General features: G+C 47.9%; 1 protein-coding gene across 1 annotated transcript in view; it reads right to left on the bottom strand.

Annotated features, from left to right (window-relative positions):
- LOC129343380 (cytochrome P450 2K4-like) overlaps positions 1-24,132 on the bottom strand; it is a 77,129-nt gene that overhangs the window by 23,939 nt on the left and 29,058 nt on the right. Inside the window, exons 2-4 of the mRNA XM_054999564.1 lie at positions 10,556-10,715; positions 7,772-7,921; positions 6,199-6,359 (exon numbers count right to left, since the gene is read on the bottom strand). Of these exons, the coding sequence (XP_054855539.1) occupies positions 6,199-6,359; positions 7,772-7,921; positions 10,556-10,715 (471 nt within the window). The remainder of the gene's footprint in view (positions 1-6,198; positions 6,360-7,771; positions 7,922-10,555; positions 10,716-24,132) is intronic.

Genomic DNA, 24,132 nt, shown 5'->3' with positions numbered 1-24,132 from the left:
TGTCCGCCGCGATCCAAAATCACCTTGGACGGAAAAGAATGTAATTTTACGATGTGTTTTAAGAATAAATCCGCTAGTTTTCGAGCGGTGGGTACAGCAGTACATGGAATAAAATGAGCTTGTTTGGAAAACAGATCTACCACGACTAAAATGCAATTATGTCCTTTCGAGAGGGGTAAATCAGTGATAAAGTCCATGGATATTATTTCCCAAGGTCTGTTAGGTGTTTCCAACGGTTGTAGGAGACCTGGAGGTTTCCCTTTCCGGGTTTTGGCGCTGAGGCAAATGGGGCAGGAGCTAACGTATTGGGAAATGTCTTTGCGCATGCCCGGCCACCAGAATTGTCGTTGTATTAGATGCAACGTTTTCAGATACCCATAATGACCGGCAGTGGGGGCATCGTGACATCGCTGTAATACCTCCCGTCGGAGGCTGTCCGGGACATAAAATTTGCTTCCAGCTAGCCAATCCCCCTGTGGGGATTGGGTCAGTTTGTTTTTAGGTGCTTTATCCCCCTCCTTTTCCACCTCAGCTTTAAGTTTCGATTTCCACTCTTGGTTGTGCGGGAGGGGCTGGCTTGCTCGGCTGCGGGTAGTCACCACGCCTCCCAATTGCGTAGGTGAGAAGACCGTGTCTACAGTCTCCTCCCGTTTGCTTTTGTGTTGGGGCATGCGCGATAGGGCGTCTGCAAGAAAGTTAGTCTTGCCCGGGAGGTAATTTAAAGTGAAATTGAATTTGGAAAAGAATTCTGCCCATCGTAATTGTTTGGCATTCAGTCTGCGAGGGCTTCGAAGGGCCTCCAGATTTTTATGATCTGTCCAAACCTCGAAGGGGTATCGCGCCCCCTCCAACCAATGCCTCCAGTTAGTGAGGGCTGCCTTTACTGCAAAAGCTTCCTTCTCCCACACATTCCAATTTCTTTCTGCCTCAGAAAACTTTCTTGAAAGGAATGCACAAGGCCGCAGTTTCCCATCCTCCCCCTTCTGCAATAATACCCCTCCTATCGCCGTATCGCTGGCGTCGACTTGCACTATGAAAGGGTAATTCTCGTTGGGGTGGCAGAGGATGGGTTCTGTTACAAATTGCCCTTTCAGGCATTCGAAAGCAGTTTGGCAATCGGATGTCCATTGTATTTTGGAGGAGGGTTTTTTAGCCTGGTCCCCTTTATTTTTAGTCTTTAACAGTTCCGTTAAGGGGAGCGTGATCTGGGCGAAGTTTGCAATAAAGTCTCTATAGAAGTTGGCAAAACCCAAGAAGGACTGCAGTTCTTTGCGGGTGGTGGGAGTTTGCCATTCTTGGATCGCTTGTACTTTGGCTGGATCCATTTTTAACCCCTCTTGGGAGATACAGTACCCAAGGTAAGTGAGTTCAGTTTTATGGAATTCACATTTGGACAACTTGATGGGTAGTTTATTATTCATCAAAGTGGCCAGGACTTTTTGCACCATTTGAATGTGTTCCTCCTCCGTGTTCGAATAAATTAATACATCATCAAGGTACACCACTACACCTTTATAAAGGAATTCGTGTAGAACTTCATTTATCATGGACATGAATACAGACGGGGCTCCCGCCAATCCAAAAGGCATAACTAAGTATTCATACTGTCCGAGGGGTGTATTAAATGCGGTTTTCCACTCATCTCCTGCCTTAATACGAACGTGGAAGTAAGCATCTTTTAAATCTAATTTTGTAAAGATCTTACCTTGGGCCACGACGTTGAGAAGGTCCCGGATGAGCGGGATGGGATAGGCGTTGTTGGTTGACACAGCATTAAGTCCTCCAAAGTCCGTGCACAGCCGAAGTCCCCCATCTTTTTTCTTCACGAAGAGGACCGGAGCCGCATGGGGGCTATTGGCTGGGCGGATGAACCCTCTTTGAAGATTGGTGTCGATGAATTTCCGGAGCTCTTCTCGTTCATGGAGACTCATGGGATAGAGTCGTCCTTTGGGCAGTGAGGCTCCAGGTAAAATTTCCACCGCACAGTCAGTTCGTCGGTGCGGGGGTAAAGTATCAGCTTCTTCTTCGGAGAAAGCATTCAGAAAGGGCCAATAAGGTTCGGGTATTTGGTTTATTTCTTCTTGGGTGAGAAGAGCCTTCTCCGTGTGAGTTGGATCACTACCCCAGTTTTGGCTCCAACGATGGTTTTTGCAGTTGGCGTGATTGAAAGTGATGCATCCTTCTGCCCAATTTATGTAGGGATTGTGATCACATAACCACTTGCTGCCGAGAATTAACGGGTATTTGGCAGTGGAGCTGATGACAAAAGACCTTTTCTCCCAGTGTTGGCCCATGCCCGTGATCACTGGAATGGTTTCTGTGGTAACAAGGTTCATATTGGTGCCATCCATTTGTTCAAATATTACTGGATTTTGCAGTTCGCGAATTGGTAGGACTAGTCCGTTGACTAGGGCTGGGGCGATGATATCTCTTGAACAGCCCGAGTCGATAAGGGCTTGCACACGGATGTGCATCTTCCTCTCCGGGTTAAGTAAAGTCACTGGCATGAATAAGATGGACCCAGGCGGCCGGTTCCGTGTGGGGACGGGCTTGGGGTGGATCTGTCGTTTGGGCCCTTTTACGACAGATCCATCTCGTTTCCCGACTGGGGGCTTTCTGGATTTACCTCTGCATTTGGGGAAGCGGGGTCGTATTCCATAACCTCTTCCGCCTCCAGCCCCCTTTCTGAGGCGGGCCGTTGGGAAGCGCCGCGACCTCTGTTCGCTCGTGGAGCGGGAGTCGGGCGTTGGAGAGTAGGAAATGGAGCAAGGGTTGGACGCCGTAGTTGAAGCGGAGGTCTTTGCACAGGCCGGTAGGGGCATTGTGCTGCAAAGTGACCGGCTTGTCCGCATTGCAAACACAGCCCTTGTTGCCATCTAGCATCTCTCGCTCCACGAGTGGCGTATCCCGCTCCCCGTCCTCCCCTCTGTAAAGTCAAGGGTCTTCTTTGTCCCGTTTGTTGTTGTTGTTCAACCAAACGGACTTCCAGAATGCCATTTTCAACTTCACATGCAAGTTGGATCCAACCTAATAACGTAGGAGGATTGTCCTGCATAAGGGCTCTGTCCAGAAGTCTCGGGTTTAGCCCTTGCTTGAACAGGATAATTTTGGTGGACTCCTCACACCTAGGGCATTTGGCAGCTAGTTGTCGGAATTTCGTAATATAGTCCCTTGCCGACATGCTGCCTTGTTTAATGGCTTGCAATTCTGTTCGGGCCCTGGTTTCCTCTAAGGGGTCTTCGTATTGTGCTCGAATAGCGTCCACCAACCCCTGGAGAGTATTGAGTTCGGGGGCCCCGACATTGTATAGACCTACATACCAGTCCGCTGCTTTACCTTGTAAGCGAGAGCCAAGATGCTCAATTTGACTGGCCTCGCTGCCGAAGAGGTGTCCCCACCGGTTGAAGAATTGCACTACTTGCACTAGGAAAAATCCTAGTTTGGAGGGATCCCCATCAAAAGTAGCTTCCAGTTTCACCCAGCCCATCGGGAGGTTTTGTCTCGGAGCCGGTGCTGGGTAGAAGTCCGTCGGAAGCATCAATGGCACTTGAGGTACGAGGGGGGGTAGTTGGGGACCCGGTTGTGGCAGCGGTGCTGGTTGCACTGGCGGCGGCAACACCGGCTGAGCTGGTGGTGGTGGCCTCGGCTGGGCTGGCGGTGGTGGTCTTGGTTGGGCCGGTGGCTGTAGCAGTGGCCGGGCAGGCTGCTGCAACCTTGGTCGGGCTGGTGGTGGCAACACCGGAGGCGTCGGCAGTAGCGGTTGAGGTGGAGGTGGCCGGTGCGGTTGGGTCATGATCGGCCGCTGAGGGGCGGGTTGGTGGGGTCGTAGTGGTGTAGGCCCCACCGGTTGATTCGGAGGTGGTAATACGGGTTGGTCCGGTGGCAAACGTATCGGTTGCTGCAAAGGGATTAGTTGCGGTCGAAGCGGAAGGGGCCGCAGCGGCGAAGGCCTGATGGGTGGTGGGCCGCGCGGGCTTGCCCCTCCCGGCGTCGTTACTCTGGGAAGCAGAGGCTGGTCTTGTGGCACCGGTAGACCTTCCCTTGGGATTTGCTGAATGGGGACAACTTCTAGCGGTTGTTGTGGCAATTCCTCCCTAGGAGGAGCCAGAGGCTCTTCCGACTGATCCGGCCGGACCGTTATTGGAGAAGCGGGAGGGGGTATCACCGACGTCTCGGTTGGACGGGTTGGCCCTTCTTCCCCGTCCCTAGGCACCTCAGCTGGAGTCTCCTCGGGAGGTGGATCCCCGTCCGGTCTAGGGGGTTCCGTTGGAGCTTCTCCAGGTACCTCAGCTGGAGTATCCCCACTAGGCGGAATTTCGTCTAATCTAGGAAGTTCCGCGGGCGGTTCTCCCGGTTCTCCAGGGCAGGATTCCTCCTCTCCTGAAGGCAGCGGCTGTTGCGGAGCGACCTCCACCGGATAGGAAATAACGCTTTGGAGGGTAGCTATTTGTACAGCCATTTCTTCAGGTGATAGTTTCTCTCCTGCCCCCATCGCTGAGATTAGGTGAATGGCATGAGCCAAACTTTCCTCCATGTCGATCAGCCTAGCTTCCAACTGTTGCATTCGGCTTGGACCCGGTTGCCCCATCGCGGAACCTCCCTCAGTTGCACTCACCGGGGAAAACGGCCCCCAAGGCGGAGGGTCTCCTTGATCGACTCGCGACCTCGCTGCTAGAATTCCTTTGGCTAGACCCGTCACTGCCGAGATGCCGGAATCTACAGCATGGGTGCGACTTTGCATCTGCACCCAACTTTGTTCAGGAACTTCCGTTGGCTCTTTCCACGGGGCAAGTTCCGAATAATCCCAACTCAGGGCGCCGCGGCGGGATGTGTTCCCGTCCATCGGTTCGGTCGTCCTGTTCCAAAACAGCCACGGTTGGCTGCTATCCAATTCAGGGACAGTCTCTAGGCTTCGGCGCCCGTCCATCGAAACTCGTGGATGCAGTCCACTGGCCCGGCGCTCTCTCGTTTCTCGGGGTCTGGCTCCCCACTCTGACGGCGTGGGTAACGAGATCAAGGGGAGAGCGGCAGCCGTCGGCCTTGTCCCCTCACTGCCAAGGTCGATGAGAGGCGGGGTAGAAGTCGAAGCTCCGGTCCCGGCTGGCACCGGTTCCTGAGGTTCTTGGGGTTGCGCTGTTTGACTGTCGGGAGACGCATACGGATCAAACAAAGGATCCCTGTCCGGGACTACCTTGGATTCCGCTGGGCCCGACTCAGGCATGATTGGTAACAAAATCTCAGCCTGTGGCTAGATAAGGCTCTTCCTACAGGTTCCCTTTCAAAAGCAAACAATAGTCCATTGGTTGAATAAGGAAACTTTACTGCAGAAAAGGTCCATTATAGTCCACTGTCCTGAATAGGAAACTCAGGATGGTACACAGTCATTGTTACCAATGAAGGGCAAAGCATGAGGTACAGAGTAACAGTTCCCATCTGAACCAGCCTCCCCCCACAGTTCTCAAAACAATATCTTTCAGTCTTGGGAAGCTGCTCTTCTTCAAGGCCAATGCTTGGTGGAACGGTGTTAGACAAAACAGTCTCCTCCGGTGGGAATGCTGCCTGGGAACTGGTGCACCTGCGGGGAAAGCACTTAGACACTAGAAGCATTAGAAAATGGAGTCAGTACAGTTTACATATACGCTGGACCTGACATTGTTTTCTTATTCCCCCACCCTTTCTTCCCCCTTTATCTTAGATTTCCAACAGTTTTCCAACCCGCTGCCCACCTCTACATCTAATATCTCTATTTAACTTCTATAATTAATTCTTATACCCTTAATTACCTTCTTTAAATGCTTTCCATATTAAAATACATTTCTAAACCATAGATTACATTTCTAGCTTATATATATTTCTTGTAAAGATCTTGTAAAGATCCTCTCTAGTTATTCAGTTAATAATTATCTAGCCCCCATACCTCCCCCTTCACATCCCATTTCTTCTCTAAGTATTGTCAAACTATATAATAATTAATTTAAACTTAAACTGCTGAAACAGTACTGGCTTTTTAACTACTTTATTCTATTTGTTAATTAATAAAGATTTCTCTACTTTCACACAGTAGTGTTAGTTTGTTTGTAAGACTACACTGGAACCTAGGAAAGGTTTTCTGGCAATTTTGCCTGGTTTAATCCTGCCTGCAATATATGGAGCAAAATTCCAAACAATTATTTAACCCATTTTATGTGGTTAGATTACCTTGACAGTGGGACTTGCAAGAAGCCGGAGATTTTCATTGATTAACTTCATTAGTCTTAAAAATGCGGGATCTTCATATTCATATCGCTTGGCAAGCAATATGGACATGATAATATTAGCAACAGCAGCGTTCATGATGATAGTGCTCTCAAATGGTTTTCCTATTTAAAAAAGTAACATTTACTGTGGAAAGAGCTTTACTTTTGCTCTTCACTGACAAAACACTCCAGTAAAAACTCAGTTCATGCTGCAATTGTTCTAATGTTAAGGAGAAGACAGAAATATCACTTTCCTGGAGCATGGGAGATGTTTCATGGCTAGTTCTGCTTCAACCTGTACTTCCTCTTCTATTGACATACATTCATAGCTTTGACTCTGATGTGGATTTTCATGCTCCCATGTTATTATAACAATAACAATAAACATTCGATTTATATACCACCCTTCAGGATGACTTAATACCCACTCAGAGCAGTTTACAAAGTATGTCATTATTATCCCCACAACAAAACACCCTGTGAGGTGGGTGGGGCTGAGAGAGCTAGAAGCTGTGACTGACCCAAGGTCACCCAGCTGGCTTCAAGTGGAGGAGTAGGGAATCAAACCCGGCTCTCCAGATTAGAGTCCCGCGCTCTTAACCACTACACCGAACTGGCTTTTGGGCAGGCGTTTGACTTGTTCAACCCTTTCCCCACCAGACATGCCTGGCATGTCTGGCAATTTACATACTTGTTCTGAACCCTTCTTTTAAGACACTTCATATTTTTTAAAACTTGAAAATTTGCTAAGGGTGAGTTAGAGGGTAGGGATGCCTTTGTGATCGTGATCTAGCCAAATAGTTCTCTCCACAGCCAGAAGGGGAGGCGGTTTTCATGAACTATCACAGGGACGAAGAAACAGTGAATGGTGCAAAGAAAGAATTCTTTAATACTGAATTACCCCTACGCATTTCGATGCATGTATGGAATAGACATCTAAAAGAATTCTGAAGATTCTGAAGTTGAGGTGAAATGTGTAGGGGCTACTCAACATTAAAGAATTCTTCGCTTGCACTGTTTGCTGTTTCTTCCTCATTTGGACTTGGTGTGCCCCCACCCCCTTTTTTCTGTGATTGTCACAGAGCCAACCAATCCACATTCAGTACAGCCAGTATCTACTGGAAACCAGAAGAACCAGCTGTCCTTGGACTCAATTAAGTTTTGAGATTTGTACATCTGTCTAAAAGGGTGTGTGTGTGGGGGGGGTCTACAATGGATTCATCTTGCTCATGCTATATATTATGCAGAAAATGATGTTTAGTGTTATACTTGTGGTTGTTTTGACTAAGAAATGTTAATAAGGCCTGGAAGGCTATAAGAAATCTTGCTGGACACCTATGTACCACAGGCTTAAACAGGTTTAATGTTAATTCTGTCTCCCCCAGGGACTCATAGAAATTATAATTATCAGAGCCCTCAAATTACAATTCTTAGTGTTCTTTGGGGAAAGACATGAGAATATATCATTACAAAAATCAATTTATATTGTGGCTTGTAGGTATGTGGTTAGAGCTCAGAAGATAATACCAACCCACCTTTGTAAGATTCAAACTTCTGTATTAGGGAATGGCATTCTTCAACAATTCTGTCCTCTATGGTCCTCTTGCCCATTCCAAAATCACGCAACGTGGTTAACGTAAACCTTCGCATCACTTTCCAGTTCTCACCATGAGAAAAAATAATTCCTGAATGGAATAAAAAAAAAAAAGACCCATCATGAAGGCCTGGCACAACCCTTAGGACTATATACACAAAAGCTAGGAGGTGTATAGAAGGAGGTCTTGTGCATTGCAGGGAGCCCAGGATGAAAGGGTGCAATATGGTTTCTATATGAGCAGAACCACAAGTGACAAAAGGCACAGATTGGACACTTGTCAGCTTCCCTCAAGTTTTGATGGGAAATGTAGGCATCCTGGTCTAGCAGCTTGGCTCTCCGACTGCTGTCCAATGGACTTTCCAACTGTCACTTGTCCAGCATTCTGCCAAGCTGCCTACATTTCCCGCCAAAACTTGAGGGAAGCAGACAAGTGTCCAACCTGTGCCTTTTGTCACTTGTGGTTCTGCTCTATGTGTTCTGTGTATAGATGCACATGGGGCTCTCATTTGCACACCCATAGTGAAAGATAGACTACAGAAAGGGGTGGATCCAAACATCATCCAAGGAGTCTTCTTCCAGTCTAAGGAATATTTGCCCACTTTAAGTGGCTCTGCCTCTAGAATAAGAGTCACTTAAGTTGGAGGAATGCTCCCTAGGATGTCACAAACGATGTGCAGGGTTTTTCCCACTGCAACATTTCGCTCCATTTGTAGCATTCTAATTTTTTCCTGTGGCCACACATTGAATAAAATTAAGGGTTGGGGATCAAGAGTTCCCCTTCCAGTCAAGCATTGCAAAGATGTGAAGTAGTTGCTCTAAAACAAAAGACAAAAAAAAGTAAAGAACATCTAGTGTTCTTGGTGAAAGTAATAATAGTATGTCAAGATCATTTTGCAGAAGACCAGGAACCCCATGGAGACACAGCCTCATAGCAGGACTCCCATATCACAGCAGTGGCCCCTGAAATGGCACTAACTTCCAGAGGCAAAGCATTACAAGAGTTCTCTGGAAAGACTAGAACTAGTTTCTGTCTGATATATGGATTACAGCATATTATACTAAGCAATACACCTGTATGCTAGCGAACTCTGCTGTAGTTTTTTCTAACTTGTTGTACAACAATCTATGTATACTTTCATCTTTGACAGCATCACAAGAGTGCCCTGGGAAGAACAGAACTAGGTTCCCATCCTCTTGATTTGTGATTTCTTGGCCAGGGCCGGATGTAGGGAAGGAAGGGGGGTTGCCTGCCCCCAGCACCAATGAAGAGGGGGCACTGGGCACGGCTGCCGGCTGGGAGCGTGAGCTGCAGAGCTGGCAGCAGCAGCGCTGGCAGCTGAGTGGGAGGGCTGGGAGGCCACCTGCCTGCTGCCCTGGCCACCTGCCACACCGATGGCTATGCCTGGCCTGCAGCTGCTGCACCCAGCCAGGAGCGCGTGCTGGCGGTGGCAGCACGGGGCAGCTGAGGGGGTGGCCTCCCAGCCCTCCTGCTCAGTTGCCCTGCACTGCCATCACCATCACGTACTCCCAGCTGGGTGCAACAGCTGCGGGTCAGGCACAGCCGTTGGCATGGCAGGTGGATGGGGTGGCTCGTGGGGCAACTGAATGGGAAAGGCTGGTAAGCTGCCCACGCACCGTCCCAGCTGCCTGCTGTGCTGATAGGGTGGCTGGTTCGCAGCTGCTGGCCGAGGAGCATACGGAATTGTGGGTGCACTCCTGGGGGCGGCGTGCCCTGCATGATGATGTCATGTGCAATGACATCATCACGCAGTCCAGGTGCATGTGCACACACTAATAGTCACAGGGGCGGCAACAGCCCTGAAGCTGCCCCCCGGTGCCGGCAAGCCTTGCTACGGCCATGTTCTTGGCTACTGGAGTTTTTGGTGCTCTGGAGAATGGACCAGAAAGAACCATCACCACTTCTCTCTGCTCTCAAACTCCTTATCTAAAAGGGTAAGACTGAAGATGGCAAGGGAAAGCACATTCCATGAAAAGTGTTTTTTTCTTTGCTTTGCGCAAGAGCGTACCTTTGAATTAACTATTAACTGCATCAGACTGTATAGGAATGGAAAACACAGTGATGCTGCAACTACTTCACTAAAACTCAATGAGCCTAGATGGGAGATCTCCTTGGACAGCTGTGCATGGTTTAAGTTTTATGATGAAAGAAAATAGAAAGAGAACTGCTATAGCATAGTGTTTAAGTGGTTGGACTGCAAATCAGCACTCCGCTAGTTCAAATTCCTTTACTGCCATGAAGTCAGCAGGTGGCCTTTGGTTAGCCACTCATCTCAGCTTCAGCTCCCCAGCTGTTTTGTGGGAATAATACTACACTGACTTTGTTCGCCACTCTGAGTGAGGCACTAATATGTCTAGAAGTATGGTACATAAGAACTTTTTGTTGTTATCATTATTAAATAAATAAATAACCCTGCCAATTGAAAGACAGCATTCAGCCTACCCCTTTAACAGTTGCTTGATTGGCAGAAATCAACGTGTGAATCTTTTCACACAGGGAGATTTACTTCATCTCCTCCTAATGCCTGCAGATCTATATGTAAGTGTAGAATAAGTAGCAAGCTAATCTCAAGCTGTTGATTAAGCCCAACTATTCTATAGTCTGGAAAATTCCACTTTTCATGTCTCCTAGTATTATTTGGTAGTTGTTGCAGTGACACATCAGTAAGCAATACCACCTGCTATTTCAAAGCATTTTCCTCACCATAGCCTTCTACATCCTCCCAGATTGGAAACTTGGCCCGCTCCAAAAATAGATCTGCCTGGTTCACCAAAGCCTGTTTTACAGTCTCATAGCCTGTTAGAACGACCATTTTCTGGGATCCCATTTGGATGCTGAAGACGGGACCATACTGCTTGGATAACTGAAATATAATTTTAAAAAGTGAAAATGATAGTTCAGGTCTTCAAGATAGTGACGAGCTGAGTCAAAAACACCAGTTAAGTACCAATTGAAACACCAAAGGCCTAGGCAAGTAGAAATGTTTAAAACTAGCGGCACCTAACATTTGGCACAAAAGTGCCAGCATACATGGCAGAGGTAGGTCCATAATTGTGGTGGTCTCAGAGAAGACCCTGCCTTTTGTGGCCACCCACATCAGTACACACAAGGCCTCTCGGTGACTCTTTTTTTGTAAAGTAGGTATTTTATTAGTTTTCTCATAATAATAGGAGTAGGGGAAAGGGGGGTAGGAAAAGGAGAAATAATAGAAAAATCATAAAGTCTGCTTGCATCAGCATTCTACTTATCTACATATCATATCATTTCATACTACCAATCATTCAACTGTGATTACTAGTAACAAATTACAATACTGCCTTCATACTTACTTCATACTTACTTCATACCTACTACATTGAGGTCTTTATACTTATTTTTCATCCAGTTGTAAAAAGAGGTCCATGGGGCAGCAAAATCTGCTTCCATTTATACTTTCATTAGTGAAGTTAGTTTGTCCATTTCTGTATTTTCCATTATCTCCGCTATTAGTTCCTCTTGCTGAGGTGTTATTGGTTGTTTCCAATAAAATGCTAGTAGAATTCTTGCTGTTGTTAATATATGTATTATGAAGTATTTCTGGTCTTCGTTTAGCTCTTCTGATATACAGTTTAACAAAAATATCTCTGGTTTAAAGGGAATTAATGTCTGTAAGGTTGTTTGTAATAACGTATGCATCATTATCCAAAATTTATGTACCTCTTTACAAGTCCACCACATATGATAGAATGTTCCTGTATGCTTCCCACATTTCCGGCAGTTATTTGACATATTTTTATACATTTTGGCAAGTCTATCCAGAGTTAAGAACCATCTATAAAATATCTTATATAAGTTCTCTTTAAATGCAACTGACTTAGTTATTTAACATTCACTTTCCATATCTTATTCCATTGCATCGAATAAATACTATATCCTAAATTTTATGTCCATTTAATCTTATATTCTTCCATCCCCTCATTTTTCCTCTTCATTTGCATTAATATATATATCAGTTTTTCATCAGAATCTCATAATAGTTTTTCAAAAGCATTTTGTTCTGAGTAAAAACTGCCCAATTTTTAATCTTTATTGTATCTGGATTCAATCTGAGCCCTTGACCACCAGTCTAAATTAATGCCTTGTCGCTGTAATTCTTTTGTTTTTAATATTCCTTTACCATCTAGAAGGTCTTTATATCTAATAATCCTCTCTAGAGAAAATACATTTGGCTGTGAAAATGCTTCTAAAGGTGACACCCATTGTGGAATTTTAGAGTAGATTAGTAGATAAGGGATTTTCTAATCAGGTGGTTCTTGAAATACTTATGTCCGTTAGGCTTTCCATACCATATTAATGCGTGCCATCCTAACTGCAAATCATGTCCTTCTAGGGCCAAAAGTCTTCAGTTTTCTAAAAGAATCCACTCTCTCATCCAAACTAAGCAGCACACTTTATAATAAGTTCTCCAGTCCGGTCAAGCAAAACCAGCATTCTCTTTCAGATCTTGGAGTGTTTTCAGTTTGATTCTTGGTTTTTTCCCTTGCCAGATAAATTTGGACACTGACTTGTTTAGCTCTTCAAAGAAAGATTTATTGATACAGATCAGGATGGTTTGATATAGAAATATAATCTGTGGTAGTATATTCATATACTAGACAGACAGGCTTCATAAAGAGGATGGTAGTCAACTGCATTCAATTTATAACAACATTCAATTTATATACTGCTCTTCAGGATGACTTAACACCCACTCAGAGCAGTTTACAAAGTATGTTATATTATCCCCACAACAACAAGCAGTTTAGCCTGAGGTGGGTGGAGCTGAGAGAGCTCTGAAAGAGCTGTGACCGACCCAAGGCCACCCAGCTGGCTTCATGTGAAGGAGTGGGGAATCAAACCTGGTTCTCCAGATTAGAGTCTCATGCACTTAACCACTACGCCAAACTGGCTTTCATGTACCTAGGGTCGAATCTATTTAAGGCCTTAAAGAAAAACACCAGAGTTGTGTTCAGAAACAGAGTGAAGCTCCATCAGGCTTGGTGAGATATGCTGCTCAGCAAATGTACAATTTTGCTGCCTAGCAAAACAACAGAGGTTCCTGAACAGTCTTCAGAGATAGCTCCAACTGTGATCAGAGTTATGGATATACAACATGGCCAGATCTCATTTTTCAAAGGGAGGATGCAGCTGTCAAACCAATCAAATTCGTTTGAAGGCTCTTCAAGTATCCACTATGATTTGACTGCTAGGGGTGTGTATTTTGAAAATTTCCATTTTTATAAAAGTCAGAGCTGTTAAGTGAAATCTTTATCATGATTGGTTAGTTTTTCAGTGGAAATTGCCAGGTTGGTGTCAGGCTATGGACGACAGACTATGGCAGATAGATCCCTGGATCATTGCAGAAAGACACAGGTCCTTGGTTAAATGACTTTTATTCAGAAATCAAATCCTTTTCATAGGCACAGGTCCATAAGTTTACTAGAGGCAAGGAAGCCTTCTAAGCAGTACAATTTCTTTGAAAGGAATGAAAGCTGAAGGAGCACACAGATCTAAATACTCAAACATTTGCCTCTTCCCCAGCCCACAAGTTTTAAGTGGGAAGAAGTCTGGGAAACTTTTCTTTAAGTTTATACGTTAGCTAGACTAGACAGAGAAAGGAACGGCAACATCTCAGATATCCAAGGTTGAAGCAGGCCACAGCCTAGTGGAAAATTACCAGAGGGAGCCAGTTTGAAGTTAGCTGAGCTGTAAGCTCATACATGTATCCAAGTTATGTAGCATGATGTTAGTTAGCCAATGATAAGTCTGTAACTATGGCATGTGGTTCAGTTATGTATTCTGCCTGACAAGAATGTATTTAGGCAAGTTGCTGTCTGTGTTAGGGGGCTCAGTTTGTTTTGAGTGGCAGAAGTCACGCTGAGCCTTAGCCGGCTAATAAAGCACGCTTTCCTTCCTGAATCCTTGTTGGTCTCATTCCTGCACGACTCTTGAAGCTGTTACAAGGTCATTTTTAGTGAGCTTCAAAGGAATAGATCACCCCGGCTGAGAGAGGGAGAAACGAAAGTGGCCTACTCAGCCTTTGCAATATGAAAGCAAAACATAGTATTAGCAATGTGGATCTCTAAACCCATGACAGGGAAATGGGGCTAGATAGCAGAATGTTGCCGAGTAGGCCCCCTCCCCTGCTTTAAAGCCTGCTATGAAATGTGTTAAAGTTTCCTGCATTACTGTTTCACCGCTGCACCAAAGACTGCTTTACACGTGTGTGCTCTGATACACGTGTCAGTTTCCTGCCTGCGTGTCAATTACCCTGCTGCTGTAATAGACTGTGTAGTTTACTGACTCCATGTTGGGATAACTGCACAAAGGACTCTTTTTCTGGGCAGCCCTGCCCTGACCTGTATCTGGAGTTCCCAGTGTGCGTTTGGACTGTGTTCCCCGTGCCTGCTTTGCCATCTGCCACGGACCGTGCCTGTTCCCTGCTTTGGACTGTGTTTTAAGTGCTGTTCCCCCTGCCTCCATGGAAGCCTGCCTCATAGGGGCCCAAGCCGCTGCTAGCAGCCGGGCGCCTGCCGGGGAAACCTCCAGCGAGCCTGGCTAGGCGCTCCCTGGTCAGTTCCCGCCTGGAGCCTCCCGCGGGTAGGTCGCCGAGCTTGCCCTCGCTACCGGGCAACCTGCTATCCAGCCCCAGCTATGCCCAGCCGGCATCCATGTTCTCAGGCAGCCAGAAGACCCTGGGAAGAAGTCTGCTTTGAGAAGCCATTTCGGCGAAGCGGGCACACCACGTCCGCAGCGAGAGCCCCTCGCCCCGCTCTGCATATCTTAGGAGCCGCCCCGGAGAAGGAACTAAGTGCCGACCATCCCAAGCACTTAGAGAATGCATCTCAAAGAAACCTCCGCATTTCAGAGCTGATGACATCAGGACAAGCCCTGTCCGCTGGAAAATCCTTTCAGCCCACTTGGATTTCCCCCTCCCTCTTTTGTCCCCTCTTCCTGAGGTGTCACTTATCACAATCTGATTACCAAAGTGGCCCATCCAAGCCATTCAGTAGCCCATTAGACCCTTTGTTTTAATCCGTGAGAACCACCAAGTACAGCACCAGCCCCAGGGTACGTTTTGGGGTATTTAAGCTGGTCTCCCAGACCACTCGGTGCTTAGGCCATTCCTATCCAGACTTCCTTGCTGTCCGTCTGTGGTCCCAGTGCTGGCATTGGGCCACCCTCGCTGCTGTGTCTTTGCTTCGCTCCAGGATTGTGAGTATTTCCCTTACCATCGTTGGGAACCCGCTAATGCGAATGTCTCTGTATTTCCTACTCTGTATTTCTTAGACCTTGTGTGTTCTCTGTATGATTGTGCAAGCTAGGCTTATGCCACACTAAATACACGTGTTTGGACCTTATTCGTTGTCTGCCTCTTTTTCACTAGAGTGTCTGGGATCGGGACCTCCGTATACATAGGTTATGATCCTCGCTTAATATTAAAGTTACAGACTGCTATAGCTAATTCCCCATTATAATAAAGAGCAGTTCTGGTAACAGTTTACTGGTGGAGAATGCGGGCATAACCCAGTTCGTGTGAATACACATGAGTCGACACGCGTGTCTTCGGCGAACTGACTTAGAGGAAAATTTTCCAGACCTCAGTGTAAAGAGCGCAATTTAGCTCAGGGAATTAAAAGTGTGAGTGTGTGTGGCTCTAGCGAGCATTTCTATCTTGTGGGTTGGCTTTTCCCCATTTCCTCCTTCAGCCAGCTTTGGACTACTTGCCTTTTGTGGTGCACCGCGAGGCCCTCCAGCCGTTATAACCGGTGTACTGTGGGTGAGGACCTCTGAACTGGTGAAGTTCCTGGCCACTTTCCGGGCCGCCTAAACGCGTCTATGTGGGTGGGATCCCAGAAGTAGGCTCTCTATAGATATATGCATGCTGAAGCAGCACATATAAAATTCTCTTCCGCCCTCCCCCGTCTCTCCTAAGTCCGTCCAAACCCCCGTTCCTGCCAGCACTTAGGCTTCAATCCCCGCTCCGAAGGAAACGTGAAGGGATCGTTAGTCCATTTGGTTGTTCAGTCAGTTTTAGCTTTGGGAATCTAAAGCCAGGTTCCTGAAGCCCCGCGGCAGCCGGCCGCACCGTGCTTAAGAGTTTTAAGGTAGACTCTTGGGCGCCTTTCCGCTTGCGAGTTTTAAGACAGACTCGTGGGCGTGTCCTGCTTGGGAGTTGGTAGAACTCTTGAGCGCTTTTCCGCTTGGGAGTATTGTGGTTTTACTCCTGGGCACTTTTGCTTGGGGACTTGCAGAGGCAGTCCTTGAGCGCTTTCAGTCTTTTGGTCAAGGCTTGGAGACAGTTTAACCGTTTGTCTCTGAGCACGAGGCCTGGGGACTTTTTGAGCTTAGTTCTTGGGCAGAGAGCTTGAGAGCATTTGTTGGCTTCTGAGCAGAGGCTTGGGAGCATTTCTGGTTGCCTGAGCAGAGGCTTGGGAGACCCCCTTAGTAGCAGTTCCTGAGCAGAGGCTTGGGGACACTTTTTGGTTTTCCGAGTATAGGCTTGGAAGACCCCTGAGCTTTGGCTTCCGAGCAGAGGCTTGGAAGCACTGAGTGTTTTTGGTTCTTGGGCTTAGAGAGCTTGAGAGAACCCTCTGAGCCAGTAAACTTTTCCTGGTCCCGTGGCTTGTAGGCAAGCTTGAAACGGGAATAGGAATTTCTCCTTCTCCCCCCGGTGGAGAAGAACAGAGTGTAGGACCCTTAAAAATACCCTTGTGAACCTAAAAGTAGGACCTTAATACCCCCTGGTAAAAACCCTTGAGGACCTGAGGGAAGGATAAACCTCCCAAAAGGAACATAGAGAGGAAGAAGTTGTTAACACCCCTGAGCAGCTTTAATCGCCCCACCCCTGGTGTCGCTGATCCACTCTTTAACCTCCCCCGAGATCAGCCTCAAACGAAAAGAAAAATGTACCGGGCAGCCCCCACCGTGCCCCGCCTGGAGAAGTGGCTAGTGAAGAAGGGAGATTGCCCTTGAGAAGCCGGTTCCTTCAAGGGACCCGACCCGCTCCAGATAGTCAGAAGCGCCTTCCAAGATTTTTGCGAAAAGGAGAAACCTAGGTCAAGCAAGAAAGATAGATATGGAGCTTGGGCACTTTTCACCGCCCTACAGGACAGCGTGTCCCTAATCAGTAAGCTACAGGTAGCTCAGGAAGAACAGGAACAGGAGATAGAAGAGCTAAGGAAAGAAAGGAAGGAACATGAGGAAAAAGCAGCCGAGTGGCGTTCACAACGCGTTAACTTCATGCTGGAGAAGCAGGGTCTAGCCGCTGCCCTCCAAGACGCTCAGCACAAGGCTGAAGTAGCCACCGCTCGTGCCGATATGGCTGAGGATGCAGTAATTGAAGGTCAGGAGAAAATTGCAAAATTAACCCACGCTGCCCAGTTCATGGCAGAGCAAAAAGTCGCAAAGATAGCCGCAGCAGACCACTCCGCTTGTAAGAGGGAGCTAGAGGCCCTAAAACAGCACCTGGGAATGCAGCAGGCCGTAATTTCCGCCGTGCATCCCGCAGCCCTCTTGGCCCTCCCCGAAGGTAGTGCCGACAGTTGGTCACCCCCTTCGTCTCCGCCTGAGGAAGCCCCACAGCCCCTCCACCCAATAGCCACTAAGGAAATTGTATCCATGGACGAGGATGGCAGAAAGCCAGACCGGGTCGTTAAGGAAACCCGCAATTGGAGGCCCGATGAGCTCCAAGCCATAGCAGATCGTATGGGACCCCTAAACCGAGACACGGCTATCCAGTGGTTCACCCGTGTGACCACCTCACAGCCCTCCGCTAGTGGTTCTGATGTAGCCCAATTGGCCTGCCACTGCGCTAGTCCCGAGATAGTCACAGCCCTTAACGCCTATGTTTCTAATCGAAAGTTAGCCACCCGCAGTCAGTACGGAGCAATTAAAGAACTGTGTGCTTTCCTATGGCCCACCAAGAGTTTAAAGGCCCTGTATATTGCAGAGTCCCAGAAACCCGGAGAGGACCCAGAGGCATATTTAGCTAGAAAGCAGCTTCTCGCTGAGCTGTCAGACGAAGTGGACCTAGATGCAAGCGATGTACCCGACTTTGACGAGTTAGAATTCAGGAGAGCAGTCTTAGATGGACTCAATAGTACCACCCGCCTAGCACTGGCAGGAGTGGAGCCCGGGAGCATCTCATGGGGAGACCTGGAAGCTTGCATCAGGAGCATTGCTGGCCTGTTGCGAGAAACCGGCGCCATCCGCCATGTGAAGTCCCCGGCCTCTCGTAGGAAGGAGAGCGAGCCGATAAGCGCAGTCACCTACGCCAATCATGGCCCCCACTCTCAGTACCGACCGCAGGGACGCAACTTGTACTCGGAAACAAGGGGAGGAATCCTGAGGGGAAGGAGCAGTAGCTTTAACCGGGGAAGGGGACCGAGGGACTACCGTCCGGGAGTTTCCTTTGCGTCCACCCCGAGTTACAGTTCCTCCTCCCAGCAGGGACCCCACGAGCCCCGATTACAGGATGTGCCCCTAGCCCCTTCTCACTCGCGAGCATCGCACCCGTACAATCATCAGGTCTACCCGCCTCCAGATCAGTCTAACGCTTGGGGAGCATCGCAGGGCGACCACGAGGGCTACCGGGACCGCGGCAGCACGCCCCAGTCCAGGGACCCCCTCCGTTGGGAACTATGGATGCGCCTCAAAAACATTGGAGCGAACATGGAGCTATTCGATGGAAAGCCCACGTCCGTTCTAATGAAGGCAATCATGGAGTGGGAAGACCAGCAGCAGCAGCCCCCAGTACCCCCGTCAGCGCCCCCTTTGCCGCCAGACCCTTCCTTCTCGAGTCCCCCGATAGCTGCCGTCCGGGAACGCCCAAGCCCCAACAACCCCTTTAGAGGAAGCACCGCTTCCACCGGCCAGGGTGCAGGATCAGAATAGGGTCGCCCCGAGTCCCAGTCTCCTTCCGTGGGCATAGTTGCCAAACTAAAGCCGGACACATGGGGGAGACCGACAGTAAAGGCAGGGATCGGGACTCCCGGGGAAAAGAAGAAGCCTGCCACCCTCCTCATAGATACCGGAGCTTCACTTAATATACTCCGGCCCACCTTAGTCACAAAGGGAACTCAGACCCCCACCACCATGCAGCTCGCCGGTTTCGGAGGCGGCATGCAGGAATCCCCGGTCTGGCAGGATATCCCCCTCTCCGTTGGGAACCTGGCCACCCGGATTTCGGCATGCGCAAACCGGGGAGAAGATGATGGACTTTTGGGCATGCCATTTTTCCGTGCCGAGGGACTGACCATTGACCTAGCAAATGGGCTCCTGTGGCGCATCCCTGGAGGCCCAGACTTTGTCAATGCAGTCCATCGATGTGCAGCCCTTAAAGCCCCCCTTCCTCTCGCCCCCATCACAGGAGACCCCTGGGTCCAGGACTTTCCCGAAGTGTGGGTGACAGACAAGGCCGAGTGTGGGATAGTGAAGGGCGCCTGCGTCCTGATTGAAGGAAAGGACCCCCCTCCCCAAAGACAGTACAAGTACCCAGCGGAAGCTGAGGCAGGGATAGCCAAAACTATAGAAGGACCCCTTGAGTGGGACGTCATACTCCCGATGCAGTCCATCTGCAACGCCCCATTGTGGCCAGTTCTGAAAGCAGATGGAGTGACCTGGAGAATGACGGTCGACTTCCGTGCCCTGAATGCCACCACCCCTCCAGTTGCCCCGGTTGTGGCCAAGTATAACGAGATCCTGACGGCCATTGCCGCTGGGTCCCGGTTCTACTCGGTCATAGACCTGGCCAACGCTTTCCACTCCATCCGGTTGCATGAGTCTTGCTGGTACAAGTTCGCGTTCACTTTCCGCGGCCAGCAATACGCATTCAAGCGGACACCCCAGGGATTCCACTCCAGCCCCAGTATTTGTCATGCCCATGTAGTTCAGATGTGGGAACGCCTCCAACCCTCCTCGAGGCCCCACGTACTGAGCTACGTGGATGACATTTTAGTTCACGCCCCTACGGAAGAACTAGCCCGCCAAATCACCAGGGAAGTCCTGGAACTCCTCCGCGAGACTGGGTTCAAGGCAAGCAGGGAAAAGGCCCAATTGGTTCAGACCAGCGTCAAGTACCTGGGTCTGACCCTGGGACCCGAGGGTCGCACCCCGGATGCCCAGCGAATGGAGGTCATTTCCAAGCTACCTGCACCCACCGATGTCCCCTCCCTCAGAGCCCTTCTAGGAACTTTTAACTTCTCTCGAGACTTCATTGAGTCCTTTGCAGACAAAGCTCGCCCCCTGTATGCTCTCCTTAAAAAGAATACTCCCTGGGAGTGGGGACCGGATCAACAGACAGCCTTAGCCGAGCTGAAGCGCAGCCTGGCCGCAGCCCCGGCCCTAGCCCATCCGGATGTTACCCAGCCATTCTTTATTCAGTTAGCTGTATCAGACAAAAGCATAGGAGCCACGCTCACCCAGCAGCAAGCGGGAACCGCTAGAGTAGTAGCCTATGCCTCTCGCAACCTAACTGCAGTAGAGACTAAGTTTAGCCCATGCGAAAAGACGTGCCTTGCTCTAGTTTGGAGTCTGACCCATTGGGAATTTATCATAGGAGGCTCCCGCACAATAGTTCAAACGACTCATACGCCCCTCAAATATATTCTGTTTGGCAAGATACAAGATGGACAAGTCTCAAACGCCCGCATAGCACAGTGGACCCTGGCCCTGGTCAACCGCGGAGTAGAGTTTAAAAGGGAAACCACCGAGCCGCCAGCCCCCTATGGCCTATTAGTAACCGGAACTGAGCACGAGTGCCCCCTGGACCCGCCACCGCAGGTTGTTTGGCCAGTCACTTGGGGAGTCCCGCTAGAGGAAGCCCGACAGAACGGCTTCACATGCTGGTTCTGCGACGGCTCCTCCTTTCACGTTGGAGGATCCCCTCGGACAGGCTACGGCGCCGTGCGAGTGAGCGACGCCTATACCCTCAAGGGTCCAGCCCGCCCCCATTCCAGCCAAGCGGCTGAGGTGCAAGCGCTTCTGGCAGTGCTTGAGTTTGAGCCCCCAGAAAGCCCGCTGGCCATTTACACAGACTCGGATTGGACGGCCAAAGCCGCCACGGTCTGGCTCCCGGTATGGCAGAATCAGGGGTGGAGAGCTAGTGATGGGAAACCTGTAGCCCACCTACAGTTATGGCAACAAGTAGCAGCGCTCCTTCAGTCTCGCTCAGGCCCAACGCAGGTTACCCATGTCAAGGGACACCAAAAGACAAACTCAGAGACCGCTTATTGGAATGACCAGGCAGACCTCGCAGCCAAGGCAGCCGCCACCGAAAATGCTCCCCTACCGGAATCAGCCACCGATTGTCCTCTCCACCCTGTCACCACCCGCGCACAAGCCCGCAGCCAGGCTCAGGGGACCACAGGAACACTAGACCTAGCACAACAGCAGCTATCTGACCCAGAAGTAGCTGACCTCCTAGCCGCAGGAAGAGATCAGACAGGGAGACTACTGATCCGAGAAGAGGAAGGCATAGTTTGGGCAGTAGATACAGCCGGTGAACGCCACTGGGTAGTGCCATTGGAAATTAGGGCCGACTCTAAGACCTACATACCCAAGCATCGATTGGGGGAAGAAGCTGAGAGGAGAACTTAAAATCGAAACAGCGATTACAACCCGAGAAAAGTGAAGAGAAGGTAAAGATCATTATCTTCTGAGACGGGACAGATTGATAAAAACAGAGAGGAAAAAAAGTAGATTTTTAAACTGCAACAGACTAGTGAAAAGGAGGGGAAGACTCGGCAGGAATTGAATTTAAAAAGAGACTAAGTTTAAAGAAGTTATTAAAGAAATGGGATTATTGTTTTGAATACCTGTGGCTTTGGAGCTGTGAGAAAAAGACACCATCGCGAGATCTGCTGTGGGAAGACGGGAGACAGGAAGTGCGTAATAACAATAGAGTGGCTGGAGAGAAGCGGCCCTTGCTGGAGGGCAGGAAGTAGGGAATCGCCATTTTTGAAAGGGGAAGGGTCGCGGCTTCAGCGGAAGAGGAAGTAGGCCATCTTGGATTACAAAATCATAGAGAAACCATAGAGAAAAGACGCCCGACATTTTGGACTCTTTAAAATTTAATTTCTATAAGAAGACCGGGACATTTAAAATAGAAAAACGTTAAATTTTACACCACGGAGTTAAGGAAGAGAGCGGATTCGTGGGAGCGAGCTAAAGCAAGCCCCACGATGTCAAAAAAAGAGTGGCAATCGGCAATAGAAAACCTGGATAAAAACCTGGACAAAAAACTTTTAGATATGATTAAAGAACTTAAGGACACGAAATTGGAGCTGATAAAAGAGGTTAAAGAGGTTACACAGACAGTAAAATCGGAGCTGTCAGAAGTGAAAAAAGGTATGGAAACAATACGAAGTGAATTACAAGGAACGCAGCAGAGAGTTAAAACAGTAGAAGACGCGATGGAGAATTTAGCAGACACGCAACAAACAGAGATGAGATTGGTGAAGGGGAGAATGTCAGTTGCAGAAACTAAACATATGGAGAAGCAGCTACGTTTTCGTGGCTTGCCAGAAGTGGAAGGAAAGTCAGCGCAAGAACAGATGACTGAGGTGTTGGCTGAGTACCTGGGGAAGGAGGAGGAGGAAGTTGTGGCTATCCTAGATGTGGCATACCGTGTGAATTCGAGAATAGCAACCCAGAGGAAACTACCAAGAGATGTGATTGTGCAGTTTACAACACGAAATATGAAAGAGAGGATTGTGACAAAACAGTTTCAAGATCCATTGGAGATTGATGGCAAGACGATTATTATAATGAAGGAACTGCCCAGATCAGTGTTACTGGACCGGAAAAAATATAAAGTGCTAATTCAGATTTTGAAGGACATGAAAATCAGGTACAGATGGGAGTTACCGGAAGGAGTGTCCTTTGAGTTTGGAGGGGTCAAAAAACGCATCAGATCTGAGCGAGAGATGGAGCGATTTATTAAGGACAATGAAAAAGACTTACCAACAAGATCATGAGTATGGAGTGTAAAGTATTATCTTGGAATGTAAATGGACTAAACTCACCGAATAAGAGGAAAAATACTTTTCACTGGCTACTAAAACAAAAATGTGACATTGTTTGTTTGCAAGAGACCCATATCAGAAAGCAGGATGTAAAATATTTAAAATCTGGAAAATTGGGCAAAGAATATGTAGCGGCCTCCAACAAGAAAAAAAGAGGAGTGGTGTTGTACATAAAAGAGGAGCTACAGCCAAAATTTGTTATGAGAGATGTGGAAGCTAGATTTGTAGCAGTGGAATGTATTTGGAATTTAAAGAGAGTGTTGGTAGTCGGACTTTATGCACCTAACGGTGCAAAAGAAAGCTTCTTTGAGGATTTAAGGAAGCATTTAGACGATCTTGCATACGACCAGATAATTCTTGCTGGAGACTTCAATGGAGTGACAGACTTGGAACTAGACAAAAAGACTACAACGGCACAAAAGAAAAGAGGACTATTACCAAAGCTTTTTTTTGAGTTGATTCAACAAGAGACTCTTGAAGATGTATGGAGGAGAGAATATCCTAAAAGCAGACAGTTTACTTTTTATTCTGCAAGGCATTCTACATTATCAAGAATTGATATGATCTGGGCCTCAAAAGACTTAGCATTATGGACTAAGGAGGTAGAAATAATGCCTATGGTAGGCTCAGATCACAACCCAATTATGTGGAAATTTGGAAAAAAGAGAAAAAGGAAAGCATGGAGAATAAATGAGGACTTGTTACAGGAAAGAGAGAATATGGAAATACTGAGAAGAGAGACAAAGTTTTTTATACAATACAACGTGAATAAGGAAGTACCAACCAATAAAGTTTGGGATGCTTACAAGGCGGTTGTAAGGGGCATACTAATGGACTTAAATGGTAGAGCAAGAAAGAAGAAAGAGGAGAAAAGACAAGAGATTGAGGAGAAAATAAAAGCCAAAGAAATACAGCTAAAAAAGAGACCAGGGAAAAAGAAGGTATACCAGGAAATTAAAATACTTCAAGAACAGCTAACAGCAATGAGCAATAAAGAATTGGAGTGGAATCTCAAAAGACTGAATCAAAAAGCGTTTGAGGGTGCTAATAAACCTGGGAAGTACCTGGCATGGCAATTGAAGAAGAAAAGGGAAAAGAAGATAATAAATAAAATTTGCGAAGATAACAAAACGTATTTGGAGCAGGCTACCATTAGTAGAGCCTTTTATAAATTTTACGCTAAGCTGTATAATAAAAAAGAAGTAAACAAAGAATCAATAGCGTCATATTTGGAGA

This window comes from Eublepharis macularius, chromosome 1 (assembly GCF_028583425.1).
Source record: "Eublepharis macularius isolate TG4126 chromosome 1, MPM_Emac_v1.0, whole genome shotgun sequence".
NCBI lineage: Eukaryota > Metazoa > Chordata > Lepidosauria > Squamata > Eublepharidae > Eublepharis > Eublepharis macularius.
This window is presented reverse-complemented; position numbering and strand designations above follow the sequence as displayed.